General features: G+C 35.0%; 1 protein-coding gene across 7 annotated transcripts in view; it reads left to right on the plus strand.

Annotated features, from left to right (window-relative positions):
• The first annotated feature begins 6,239 nt into the window (after positions 1 to 6,239).
• LOC132681765 (butyrophilin subfamily 1 member A1-like) overlaps positions 6,240 to 14,257 on the plus strand; it is a 77,630-nt gene continuing 69,612 nt past the window's right edge. For all 7 annotated transcript variants that reach the window (XM_060636550.2, XM_078452586.1, XM_060636547.2 and 4 more), the window contains exon 1: positions 6,240 to 6,487. In XM_060636550.2, the coding sequence (XP_060492533.2) occupies positions 6,421 to 6,487 (67 nt within the window). In that variant the 5' untranslated portion in view covers positions 6,240 to 6,420. The remainder of the gene's footprint in view (positions 6,488 to 14,257) is intronic.

The following is a 14,257-nucleotide window of genomic DNA, read 5'->3' on the forward strand; positions in this document are numbered from 1 at the left end:
AACTGTTGGTACACGAATCAACTTGATGGATCCAAATGGAATTACACTGTGAAAAAATCTAATGACATAAATTATATACTGCATGTGTCTAGCCATATAATGTTTTCTAAATTATAAAATTACATTAATGTGGATTAATTAAGTATTTCACATAGGTTAGGGACTGTGAATAGTATTGAGGTGTAGGGTCGAAGACAAATGCAACTTAAAAAGTGTAACACAAGAGATCTTTTTTGGTGATCATACCTTTGTATTTCCTGGTTGAGGTTGTTACTCACATTACACATAAGTTAAATTGTAAAAAACTACTCAAACACACAAAAAGAAGTCAGTGAGCACATTAAAGCAGTAACTCCTGAAAAATTTCTGTGGATTGTAGTCAATTCAGTTTCGTAGTTAATGACATTATGCTGGAGTTCAACAAAATATTACCACAGAGGGAGACGGGAAGGAACTCCCTATACCAATTTTGTTACTTTTCATAAGTCTATGATTACTTCAAAATTAAAAAAAATAAAATACAAAATTTAAGAAAGACAAAGTCATAGGTGCACTTGGGTGGCTCAGTGGGTTAAGCATATTTTGGCTCAGGTCATGATCTTGTGTTTCCTGAATTAAAGCCCCACATTATGCACTGTGCTGACAGCTCTGAGCCTGGAGCCTGTTGCAGATTCTGTGTCTCCTTCTCTATATGCCCCTCTCCCACTTGCACTCCGTCTCTCTCTCTCAAAAATAAATAAACATTAAAAAAAGAGGAAAAAGTCATAGAAAAAGCATTGATACTAAATGATAAAAGTTGATTTTATATATAGGGGCGCCTGAGTGGCACAGTCAGTTAGGCATCCGACTTTGGCTCAGGTAATAATCTTGCGGTTTGTGAGTTGGAGCCCTGCATCCGGCTCTGTGCTGATAGCTCAGAGCCTGGAGCCTGCTTCAGATTCTGTGTCTCCCTCTCTCTCTGCCCCTCCCCTGCTCATGCTCTGTCTCTCTCTGTCAATAATAAATAAACGTTAAAAAAAATTAAAACACACCATGAGAAACTTAAAATAATATAAATCAGTGTTCTCAGACTCAATGAAATTAACAATGAAATAAAGAGAATGATAACTTTGAAACTTAAAAATACTTGGGCACCAACTGATTTAAACACAACATATGTGTCATGGAAGAAGTCTCTAAAAATTCAAAATAATTTTGAAGTAGATAAAAATAGAAATACATCTTATCAAAATGTGTGGGATGCAGCAAAAACAGTGATTAGAAATAAGTTTATTAATATTAAATAAATAGAAAAGAAGGAAAACTAAAATCAATAATCTAACCCGCCTTAAAAAAATGGAAAAAGAAATGCAAATTACATTTAAATAAAGAGAATAAAGTAAATAAAAATTAGAGTAGAAGTCAATATAATTGAATCAAGATATAAATAAAGGAAATCAACAAAAACAAGAGCTTTTGATTAATTTTAATTAATTTAATTAATTGTAATTAATTGAAATAATAATTAAAATTGATTAAAGCTCTAACCTGAAAGAAAACTAACTTAAAGATCATTGATATTAGAAATTCATACTAGAAAAAAGTATGGTATCACTCAATTCAAACAGTTAAATATTTAAATATTAATAAGTGAACATGTTTTTATTTTAAGTATTTATTAAAATTCCAGTTAGTTAACATACAGTGTTATATTAGTTTCAGGTATAGACTTTAGTGATTCATCATTTATATAAAACACCCAATGCTTATCACAAGAGTCCTCCTTAATATACATCACCTATCTAACCCATTCCACTGCCCACTTACCCTCCAGTAACCCTTAATTTGTTCTCTATACTTAAGAGTCTGTTTCCTGGTTTGCCTTTTTTTTTACCCCCTTATCTTCATCAGTTTTGCTTCTTAAAGTCTACATGAGTGAAATCATATGTATTTGTCTTTCTCTGACTAACTTATTTCACTGAGCACAGCACACTCTAGCTTCATCCATGTCCTTGTAAATGACAGTATTTTATTCTTTTTGATGGTTGAGTAATATTACATTACACACACACACAAACACACACACACACATACATACATATGCCACAACTGCTGTATCCATTCATCAGCCAATGGACATTTGGGCTCTTTCCATAATTTAGCTATTGTTGAGAGCACTGCTATAAACTTTGGGATGCACTTCCACCTTCAAATCAGTATTTTGTATCCTTTGGGTGAATGCCTAGTACTGATTTTCTGGATGGTAAGGTATTTCTATTTTTAACTTTTTAAGGAGCTTCCGTTCTGTTTTCCAGAGTGGCTGCAATAGTTTGCACTCCCACCAACTGTGAAAGAGGGTCCCATTTCTCTGCATCCTTGACAACACCTGTTGTTTTTGTGTTGTTAATTTTAGGCTTTCTGACATGTGTGAGGTGATATCTCATTGTGGCTTTAATTTGCTTTTCCCCGATGATAAGTGGTGTTGAGCATCTTTTAATGGAACTTTTAGACATCTGTATAGTCTCTCTGAAAAATGTCTGTTCATGTCATCTGCCCATTTCTTAACTGGATTATTTGGTTTTGGTTGTTGAGTTTGATAGGCTTTTTATATATTTGAATACTAACCCTCTTCAGATACGTAATTGGCAAATAGCATCTCCCATCTCCCAATTGAGTGTTTTTGTCATTAAAGGGTGATGGAATATATCAATTTTTTGCATCAACTGAGATGTTAATGCATTTTCCATCTTTCTATTAACATGGCTTCATGTTGCATTACATGCTTTGATGTTGTATGTTGATAGTTCTTGAATTCCAGGAATAAATCCTACTTGATCATGGTATACAATCCTTTAATATGTTGCTTAATTTAGTTTGCTAGTGTTTTTTTTTTAATTTTTTTTATTTTTCTAAATACATATTTTTAAAGTTTCATTATTTTGAAAGAGAGAGAGAGAGAAAGAGAAAGAGAGAGAGAAAGAGATCTGGGGAGGAATAGAGAGAGAGGGAGACACATAATCTGAAGCAGGTTCCAGGCTCGGAGCTGTCAGCACAGAACCCAACGTGGGGCTCAAACCCACAAAGTGTAAGATCATGACCTGAGCCAAAGTCAGATGCCCAACTGACTGAGCCACCCAGCATGCCACTAGTGTTTATCTTAAAATTTTTACCAATATTCATTAGGAGTATTGGTCTGTGACTTTTTTCATGTAGTGTCTGTATCCTTTTTCAGTATAAAGACAATTATGGCTTCTTAGAATGAATTCAGAAGTGTTTTATACTTTTAATTTTTTAGAAGAATTTGAGGAATTTTGGTGTTATATTTTCTTTAAATATTTGGGAACTAGAATATATTATGTTAAGCAAGTAAGTCAGAGAAAGACGAATATGATATGATTTCACTTATATGTGGAATTTAAGAAACGAAACAGATGTACATAGGGGAAGGGAAAGAAAAAATAAGAGAAAAAAAACAGAGAGGGGGCAAAATATAAGACATTCTTAAATACAGAGAACAAACTGAGGGTTGCTGGAGGAGGGATGTTATGTAGGGGGGGATGTTCTAAATGCGTGATGGGCATTAAGGAAGGCACATGTTGGGATGAGCACTGAGTGTTGTATGTAAGTGATGAATCAGTAAATTCTGCTGCTCCTGAAACCATTTATTACACTATATGTTAACTAAATTTATGCTTTAAATAAAATTTAAATAAAACGTATAAATCACGTAGCACAAAAGAAACTCCCCAAACATGAAAAGGCCAAAAATGAAGTTGTAAAACTGCTGCAAAGATAAAGGGAATAGATCCTAAGTCACCTTAAGTTTAAGTTTTAGTCATGCTTCTCTCAATTTATAGAAGCAACAGACTGACAGGGATTCAGACTGACCTAAGGTTAAATCATGAACTTAGTATTCATTAAGTATATAACTTTTGCCCAGGTACACAAAGACAAGTCTCAGTCTTTCTTTTCTTTTTTTCTTCTTTTTAAAGTTTATTTTAGAGAGACAGAGACACTATGGATGGGAAAGGGTGGACCGAGAGGAGAGAAAGAATCCCAAGCAGGTTCATCACTGACAGTGCAGAGCCTGATGTGGAGCTGGAACTCGCGAAACTTAAGATCATGGCCTGAACCAATCAACAAGGAGTGTAAATTAGAAACTTAAGTTTTCTAATTTATACAAGTAATAATGTATGTAATGTGAATAGGAATGGATATTAAGTGTATGGTTCAGACACATTTCCTACCTATCATCTATGGGCTTTGCTTTTCATGTCTGTTCAACTTTTAAATATTTGTTTTTAATTCTTAGTCTGATTATTTCTACACCTCTTTATGAGAGTGTGATGCTGATGTTCTTTCCATCTCTTAGAATCTCTTTCTTGACTTTTGTATGCCATGTAATCTTTTTTATTGAAAGCTGGGCCTAAATACAAGGTAAAAACACTGAGGTAGGTACGCTTTCAGGGGGAAATTTTATGTTTATCTGGCTAGGAGTTAGTCTGTGTCTACTGTTTGCTCTAGCTGTAGGTGTCAAAGGCTAAAATGTCTGCTATTTTTTTAACTCTCCTTTTGCATTTGGGTCTCCATAGAGATTTCTACTTCAATAAGATCTGAAACGTGTTTCTTTTGTTGTATTTCTTTGTTATTTTACAGGATGCTTATTGATATGGTGGTAAGGTAAGGATAAACGGCATACTTTATTTCTATAATTAGGTTCCAATCTTTTAGTGTGCCTGTGGCTTTGCACAACACTTTGTATAAGAGTTTCAAAGCTGTCTCCCTTTTCCTACCCTTAGGTGTGACAGCATGGTTAGTAGGGGCTAGGCTGAAGCTGGGTATTTTGCTCCCAAGTTTGCTAAAGCTCTGGTAAATCTAGTTTTTAGGGTTTGTTAAAATAGTTTCTTTTGCAAACAAGCCTTTTAGGAACAGGATGATTGAGGCAGATTTCAAAATTATCACTTTTTTTTTTTTTTTTTACTTTTCCTACTGTTTGTATGATGGAGGAGATTTTTCTTCAATCTTCACTATGATAATCTAGAAAAGCTCCTGGATGTAAAATTCAGAAAACTGTATAGGTCCCCTTAAGAAGGAGTTCTTTCTTTTAAGATTTAACTCTCAAGTTTATCTATCTCAAACCTCCAGCATTCATCCATTACAGTTTAACTTTTTTCCTGAGTTCTCTTGATGGTTCCTACCATAATAAACTGATTCTCTATATCTATCTGTTGGTCATTAACTTTGGAGCAGGTGTTTTCTCTGATATCAACTTTCTGATGGACCAAAGAAGAGTTGATCCTTTTCAGTTTGTCTTTGAGTTTGTGTGTGTATGTGTTGTGTGTGTCTTGTTGTGAGAATTGGAGTGAGGACTTCCACGTTCTTTCCTTACATGCCAGACTGAAAACCACAATCTCTGAGAGTTTATTTATTTTAAATATCAGTGTGGCTTAAGGATATAGAAATTAATGCACATACTAACTACAATGTTCAATGAATAAGTCAAGAGTGTCTTCTAATTTCCAAAAAGCCTTCAACAGGAAAGGGTTTTTGAAATTAGAAAATGCTCTTTTATAAAAAGAAAAAAATAAGTTTTTTGCTACAACATATGAGTAGTGATATCTCATCAAGGTTTTCTTTCATATTTTCTTTATGGCTAATTATGTCATAAATATTTTCATACAAGTATTTATATGCCTATTCCTTCTCTATAGCTAACAAAGTAACCATAAACAGGACGGACTGTTTATGTTGTTTGGCCCCGTTTTGTAACTAGTTTATTTTTTTTTTCATTTTTACTCTTCATTTATGATGTTTGTGTGTATATTAGGGCTAAAATATGTAGCACAGGTGCTCCCATGCTTATTCCCAAATGTAGGATCAAATAAGGTGAATTTTCCACTGCTAAATCACATTACTGAAAGATCCTCTCTCTCCAGATGCTTTGGTCTACACATCTCACAACCTCTGTACTTGTAAACAGAGCTTCTGTCTGCATTATGTGACACTGCTCATGCTTGCCTTCTGCCAAGTAAGATAACTTGAATCTCACTAATTTCATTTTCCTTGAAACAGTAAAAAAGTAGTTCAAATTCTAAATCAGAAAACCAATCTTGATACTGAAATGAAGAGTTTAGGGTTAAAGTTTTCTTCATTCGGTAAGGTGATTATTTCATCCTATTATCAGTAACCCTGCTTTAATCTTCTTCCTTATTTGGTCTTTACTATTTAAAGCATGAGTCAGTTTGTTCAGAGTCCACTTACTTCCTGCTCTCACTTACCCCTATGTGACTGGCATAACAAGTTAGTTTTCTGTTTGGGAATCAGATTCACATTGTTATAGAAATGGTGTGAATATAAGTGAACCAAACTTCAGGACTGTGACGCATGATAGTTCATGGGAGGATAGAGGTCTGACCTTCCAGGACTGAGACCCCGACTGGGATGCAGCCTTTCTGTGTGAGCATCAGGACCCTTCTTCTCTCTGTTCTGCTTTCCCGGCCAGGTGAAGGTGAGTAGGACAGAGGAACGACTATTTTTCACTACCGTGGGTCTTCGCTCAGAAGTCATTTTTTCCATAGAACATTCCTTGGACTTCAGCTTTTTTCCCATTATCTAGATGTGAAGACTTGAGAATTGTTCTCATTTCAGTTTATCTTTTTTTTTCTGCCTTCCTGTGTCCCTTTCCTTTTCTACACTTTTTAGAATAAAATCATATAATTATGCAAATGTAATTTGTTAATATAAATAATATATGAGTAATATTCAAAATACTGGTATTAATCCTGCCTAGTTTATGTGGCGCATTTTCTAAGCTGAGCCTCGAAAAGGAAACTCAGTTTGCTGTCCTGAGGGATGCTCTCTATCCACTGCTGCCAGAACCTACAGTCGGAATCTTTGGGATCCCATGGTCATGTTGCACCCATGCCCTTCATGACCATTGGTAGGGCTATTAAATACTTTTGGCCTTAATAAATGCCTTTATGCTTACATGAGTGCATTGAAATAAGTTTGAATATTACTTCCAATATAGAAAGTTTGTATTTAAATAGTGCTGTGAGGAAATTGGTACAATTGAGAAGACACACACTTGCCAGACAGCAAGTTAGTTGAAAGAAGTTCACGATATTCCATTTGAATTCAAATGTAAACAGTGGAATATCAACACATTTTGTAGAGAATATTCATATTGATTTTAGTGAAAAAGGGGCTATTGAACAATAAGGTAAGTATACACACTTTGCCAAGCAGTAAAAGGGATCCATTTTAAATTCTAGTCCACTACCTCAGAAACATCATCTATTAAAAATACAAGAAAACAATTAGTACATTAGAAAATTAATGTGTGCTGTAACTGGAAAAGTAACCTATCATATCTGTGAAGCTCTCTACTTAAAAATTAGTTTTAAAGAGATCAAACTGATATATAAAATTCAAATATTTAACATATACAATTTGTAATTTTGGACATTCACTATTTTGTTTTCTTTCATAAAATAATCAATAAGGTGCAGCCACCATAGGGTATACAGGAGAGGGTCAGGAAAACAAAGCTTGTCTTTCTCACATGTCCTAGATAAAGTCCTATTCCATGAAAAGGGTTACATTGATAAAGACAGAGAAAGTGCCTGGGGAGGGGGGTCAGCTAAGCAGTTTGGGAGCCTAGACAGTGGAAAGCTCATTGGCAAGTATCGTTATTGGAATCAAGGTGGGATCCATAAATAAAAGGCACAAATAAATTTCTGCATTTGAATATCAAAAGGACCTAGTCTGAGAAGGGCAAGACAGGGAATTTGTGGCAAAGGTCATCTTATCACAGTGGTGCCTGTGGTCACCTAGGAAAAGTGCTCCCAAATCTGTTGGCATGTTGAGGTATCAGGAAACGGTAACATGTGAAAATTTACAATACAAATGCAAACCCTTGTGTAACAATCACCACAATCAAGTTAATCAATATATCTAGAATTTTCCTCCTGCTATGCTGTTATTTTAAATGTGTATGTGTGTGTATGTGTATGTGTGTATGTGTGTGTGAATAACACTTGAGTCATCCCTCTTAACAAATTTCTAAGTGCACATAGTACAATATTGTCAAGTATACATCCTATGTTGTAGCAGGTCTTTACTACTTATGAATCTTGCCAAATGTGAATTTCTCTTTAATTGCAAAAAAGGAGAAGTGGGATGCAGTTTTTGTTAGGGGAGTAGGTAAAATGTTCTTCTGTTAAGCATGTTGCAGGATCATTGAGCATGGCACTCAAGAAAGAAATTTTAGACATTTTACATTGAAGCTTGTTTAAGTTCATTTATGTAGCATGGGGACAGGACCCATGGGCAGAAAGAGCTGCACTTTTTCTGTATGAAGCTGGTGTTTATATGCTTAGTGCTCAAAGGGGAAAGGGTCTACACTGAGTATAAGTATTTTGAGTATAAGTACACTGAGTCATAAGTATTTTCTTCAAATTTCTACTCACAAAATTACTTTTGCAAGATTTCTCTGGTGAATATCACTCAGCTCCATATTAACTTTCATGAGATGCACAGGCAGTCATGACTCTCTTTAAGAATGTAGCAACCACCACATATTTGATCCTTATTGCAACTATGCATGCCATAGCTAAGCTCTCTTGGTTAAAGGTGAACATTTTTTTGCTTCTAGCTGTTATCATTTCCCTCTGACCAATTTTCATTGCTTAAATCATTAAGGTTTTTGAAGGACAAAGGGTCCTTCATCATCTGTAACTTCTTCAACCTGCAACCTGACAAGGATTGTAGAGATGTCACTACACATGGACTAAAATTGGTCACTATCTGTTCTCCAAGTAATCATTACAGAAGGCTCTTGCTTTAGTGTCTAGAGGGGCCCTCAGGGTGAATTTGTTTCAAGTAGAGGACCATTTGATGGGTAAAGGGTACAGGAACAGGTTGTGTGTATCTCAATAATAGGAGACAACAAAGTGAAAAATACAACATCTCAAGATTATTACTGTAATAAAACTAAAAATTATGATAAGAAGATGTTTTAGTGTGGGCCAACCAGGTAGATCCAACCAGGATCTTAGCCAGTCTTGATTACCCCAAATGTAGGGTTTTAAGAGCGCCAATTTGGTTATTTATATCAGTAAGTAATCCTGTTATAGTTTTGTTAAAATGTGTAATGTAGATGCAACATTCCACTTTAATAATGACATATGTTCGTGGTTATGCTGCTGTTAAATTATCTAGTGCCATTTTATTGTGTAGAACTTGTTTATGCTTTTGAGTTACTTCAGTGTTTAATAATGTAAAGCTATTTTGTGTTATTTAAGGCCATAATCGTGTATTTATCAAGGGCATCCATGTGCTATATGACATCTAAAACTACTGATGGAAGAAAAATAGATGCTAGATAGTAATACCAAAGAAATATGTATCTTGCCCATTATTGTTTTAGATATGGAAGATTAGTTGGACTTGTGATAGTTAATGCTACAACCAGGTATCCATGCATAACCTATAGTCCATTTCCTAATCCAGCCTTCTGGAAGCTATGGCCACTAATTTTGCCCAAATAGCAACTGTGTTCTGTTAAGTGCCAGCCATGTGATATTTGGTCGCCTTGTCCAGTCAGTGGCAAACCAATTGGTTGCTGGCAAAATAATTGTATGGTCCCAGGCTTCTGGGGGGGGGAGCCATTGCTTTGGTGAGTACCATAGGGTCATGAATCAAGTGTATGTTCTTTCTGTTCCCAGCATAAAAGGACCACTTGGCTTAGTTGTTTTATTGTGGGAGTAAGCCTCATATATCCATCCCATATCTTATATATTCATTCCTGAGTGTATTGATAGGAAAGACTACATAGATGTGGAAAGTGTGGTAATGAGTCTACCTGTTGGTTGGCATATTCAGTTAAAATTCTGATAATTCAAGGATAAGAGAAAGGCCTCCTATGACGTGGAGTGGCCCATCTAATTTTTAGCATAATACAGCAAGAAACATTATTATTTTGGGGTTCCTGGGTGGCTTCAGTTGGTTAAGCATCCAACCCTTAATTTCAGCTCACAGTTCATGGGATTAAGCCCCACATCAGGCTCTGTGTTAACAGTGCAGTGCCTTCTTGGGATTCTCTCCTACCCTTTCTCTGCCTCTCTCCTGCTCACATATTCTCAAAAATAAATAATAAAAAAAGAAACTCTATTATTTTTATTAATAGAAATTTCCCTATATGTGCTGGGACTGGGGTGACTTTCTGTTGGGTTTGGTTAAACATGGCCACTGTATGCTTGGCTAAAGCATCTACCTGAAATCTTGGTTCAATAGGGGTGGCTCCAAGGATAAATATGACTAAGGGATTAAACTATGAAGAAAGCTTCTTTGCTTGATGTCTAGACTTAACTATATTATACTTGAAATGAATCACTGGCAAGTGGGCTATGATTTGCTCTGTGAGATAAGGGTATCACCAAGTTCATTCTCCAATCAAATTTTAAGGATTTTATCTCCACAAGTTCATAGCTAACCCCATAGAGTGGGATGTGTTCTGACTTTTAAAGAGCAATTTTGTTATCTCAGCCACATGGAATTGGTCAAGTTGACAGCTAATTTACACAGTTGTTGGGGAGTTTATTTTATTGTCTAGATGTTAAATAATCATATGTCCATGGAACACCTGTTATTAGCCCCACAGAGTAACAAATTAGAAGATGGTCTATATGCAAACTCTTATGGCATTTTCTCTGTTTTACCTCAAGTTGTTTAGTTTAGGCAAGTAACAAACACTTAAAGATAATTAATGAAAACTGGAATCTAGCATCCAAAAGGAAACATTATTAAAACATGTATTTTCTCTCTACATTCTCCTTTATTTCCAGAGATAGCCAAACCAAGGCTAATTTGCTTGTAGATTAATTCCAGTTTTGACAAAATTGGGTTAGTTATTTACATAAGCTCACCAAGAATAGTTATTGACCATATACAGCCTTTAAAATCTTGCTGGATTTTAATCTTTCTGGAACTTTTTATGAGGAATCTCTAGACTGAACTCTTAATAGCCTCTTGAGGCCAGAGCCAAGCCAATATTTGTCATCACACTTGCCTACGATACCTGTATATTTTGGTGTATTCCTATTCTTGAGGTCTCCTGGAAATATATATCATCCAATCTATCCTGGATATATATTTCATCCAATATATGCAAGAAACTTGATGTCCCTGGAAGTGATGTTCTCTGCTCACCCGGTAAGACTGCTGGGAACTCTTAAACAAGATATCAGGCCAATATTCTCAAGGGGAGTTATTGGCTTCAAAACATCAACCTTAATTCCTTAAAGCTGTCTGGTCATATATGTGTCTATGCATGTCTCTTTAAAATATTACACTTCAGATAAAGTCTTGGTAATATAACCAATGTGCCAGTGGTGTCCTGATATGAGGAGACCAGATTTTCATGAAACTTATTCAAATAATTATAATTTCCATGGAAGAAAGAACACTCACTAAGAGTTTCTGAATTCTGGAGGATTCAGTTAGGGGAAAATTTTAAAAGCTTCCATTTATTCAACAAGGATTATTCTATCATTTTTTTCAATTCAATCAATTTTGTGTTTTTAATTTTTGTTCTTTTTAAGTGCAGATTGCTCATTAGTTCTGGAAATCTTACCTGGGTCAGTTTTATGATTTTAAAGATACCAAAAACTTGTATTTGTAAAAAATCCTTTCTATGAATCTCCTTGAAGATGAAACACATTTTGCAATAACACTCAAATAATAATTATAAATGACAAAATAAAACCCCTCAGAAATGCACATGGTTAAAAATCTTGTATGAAAATTTGTTATAATGCAATTGGCAAGGACATCTGGTTATTTCTGTGACATACAGAATTTCAATAATACAAGCAATGACTTTCTATGAGGACATAGAAACTTCAGGAATTTCATATATTTCCTAGAATAATTATAGATTTATCCATAAAATACAATCTAAAGATTATCATTATTGGTTTGAAAATGTCGTCCAAGTAACTTCAAATACCAAATAAACAAATGTAATTTGAAATAAAAAAAAAAAAAGAAAAAAAAGAAAACTTCCTGTATAATTAAATCTTGTAAAGCTTGTTAAAACCCTCAGAAAGTTTTAAGCACATTCTTAAAAAGTGTTATAGATCATTACAAATCTAATATTTATATTTAACCAAGGTGACAATAATGGACCCTATTAGGATATCATATATCAGTTAGCAATACTATACTATTTCAACACTGGAAAGTCTTAAGGTTCTTTTTTTTTTTTTTCTTTTAATAGGTTCCACACCCACTGTGGTGTTTGAACTCACAACCCTGAGTTCAAGAGTCCCATGTTCTATCTACCCACCCAGGCAGGCACTTTCTTAAGTAATCAAAGACCTGATAAAGACAAAACATAGAAGTTTTGGTTTTCAGGGCAGATAAAAAAAAAACACTGGTATTCTGGGTAGACAAAAGAGAAAAGCCCCTTTCTTTATTTTCTTATCATGAGCAGACCAGCAATCTAAATTAAAAAAAAAAAAAGTCTTTTTAAAAATGAGGAGAAACATTTTCAAACTTATACCAGTGTGCCTTAAATTCCATTTATTTCAAACTTAACCACATATAAAATTATTTTCCAAAGATTCTCCTTCACAAACGTCCTACAGCTTTCTTTTTCATTCAGAATTTGTCCTAAGCCTGTTTTCTCTAAACAACTGGTCTCATTTTAGGATAAAATTACATTATTTTTCCCTCAACAATATTTGTCCTCATTCCTTATGCCTTTCTTATTAAAAACTCATCTTTTCTTAAATACATAGTTTCTTCCCTTATTTCCATCAGTCCTCATTACATTTAGCAGAATTTTATTTTTAGAAGCTTTAGTGTACAGTTAAAGTTAAATAGGAAACAATTGTGAACTGTTCCTCCAGAATTCTTAAGATAGGAAATTCATGCTTACCTTGTATAATTCTAAAAACGTTTTCCATAGTATTCTTTCAATAAAGCATACCACATATTTACCAACAGGCCCAAATATCTTCAGTTTCTCTGCATGAAAAACCCCAAAACACAAACCTATGTTCAGTAATCAATGCTTTTCTACATTATTTGGACAAGACTTACATATCCAGTTAATTCAGTCCAATTTTATCATTTAATTTAGCTAAAATTCAAATTTTAAGTGACCAAAGATTTTGAAAGCTATGAAAACTTTTATGTGTAAACCTTTTAATTTATTTCATTTTTTAAATTATCCATGAAAAGTTTAAGAGAGATGAAACAAACATCTTTTTAAGTTATTTATTTATTTATTTTTTTTTTTTTTTGCTGACAAATTACAACAGAAATCACATGAGCTTATTTCACACTTAGTAAGCCTTGGTAGAATAAAAGTTATATATTTAATGCTGATAACTCTAATTTTTTAATGTTTTTATTTATTTTTGAAGGGGAGAGAGAGAGAGAGAGAGAGAGAGAGAGAGAGAATGATCGGGAGAGGAACACAGAGAGAGGGAGACAGAGAATCCGAAGCAGGCTCCAGGCTCTAAGCTGTCAGCACAGAGCCCAATGCAGGGCTTGAACCCACGAACTGTGAAATCATGAGCTGAAGTCAGACACTTAACCAACTGAGCCACCCAGGCACCCCTAATGCTGATAACTGTAAAGACAAGTCTTCCTTAGTTAAACTAACAAACTTATACGAGTTTAAATACAGAATATGTTGCACCTAGGTCGACTTCAGAGACAATCCACTTGTCCCCACTGTGCATGTTGACCTGAGGCATCTTTGGGGAGAGGAAGTGGGCAGTTTAAGTCCAAGAGAACCCTTGGGCCCTTTCATGATGACTGGGGACATATCCAGTTTGAACTTGATAAGAAGGTGTTGCAACAGCTTGGGGTGCTCTTTGCTCCTCGATAGCAAGGGTAGAAGGAGCAAGAGCCAATGGCACTGGATGCATGGAGACTGGTCCAGGAGAGTTATGCACATTGCACCCACTGTGGTGCAGAAACGGGAGGAGGAGCAGGTGGAGGCAGAAGAGGTGAGGCACTACCAGTAATCTGGGGGAGGATCAAACCCAGAGTGCAAAGAGGACTTCTAGTCCTAAAGCTCATCAGCTCATACAGGAACATACACATATTTCTTTCCTCCAACAAAAGTGAAAAAAAGGCAGCTCATGTCAAGATAGAGAAGTCAGGGCAGACACACATTTATTTTCCCCAACAAAAAGTGAAAATAGGCAGTCCATGTTGAGCTGTAGAGATCAGGGAACCTCCCTGAAACAAAAGGAATTTT

This window comes from Panthera onca, chromosome A1, assembly GCF_046562875.1.
Source record: "Panthera onca isolate mPanOnc1 chromosome A1, mPanOnc1 haplotype 2, whole genome shotgun sequence".
Lineage (NCBI taxonomy): Eukaryota > Metazoa > Chordata > Mammalia > Carnivora > Felidae > Panthera > Panthera onca.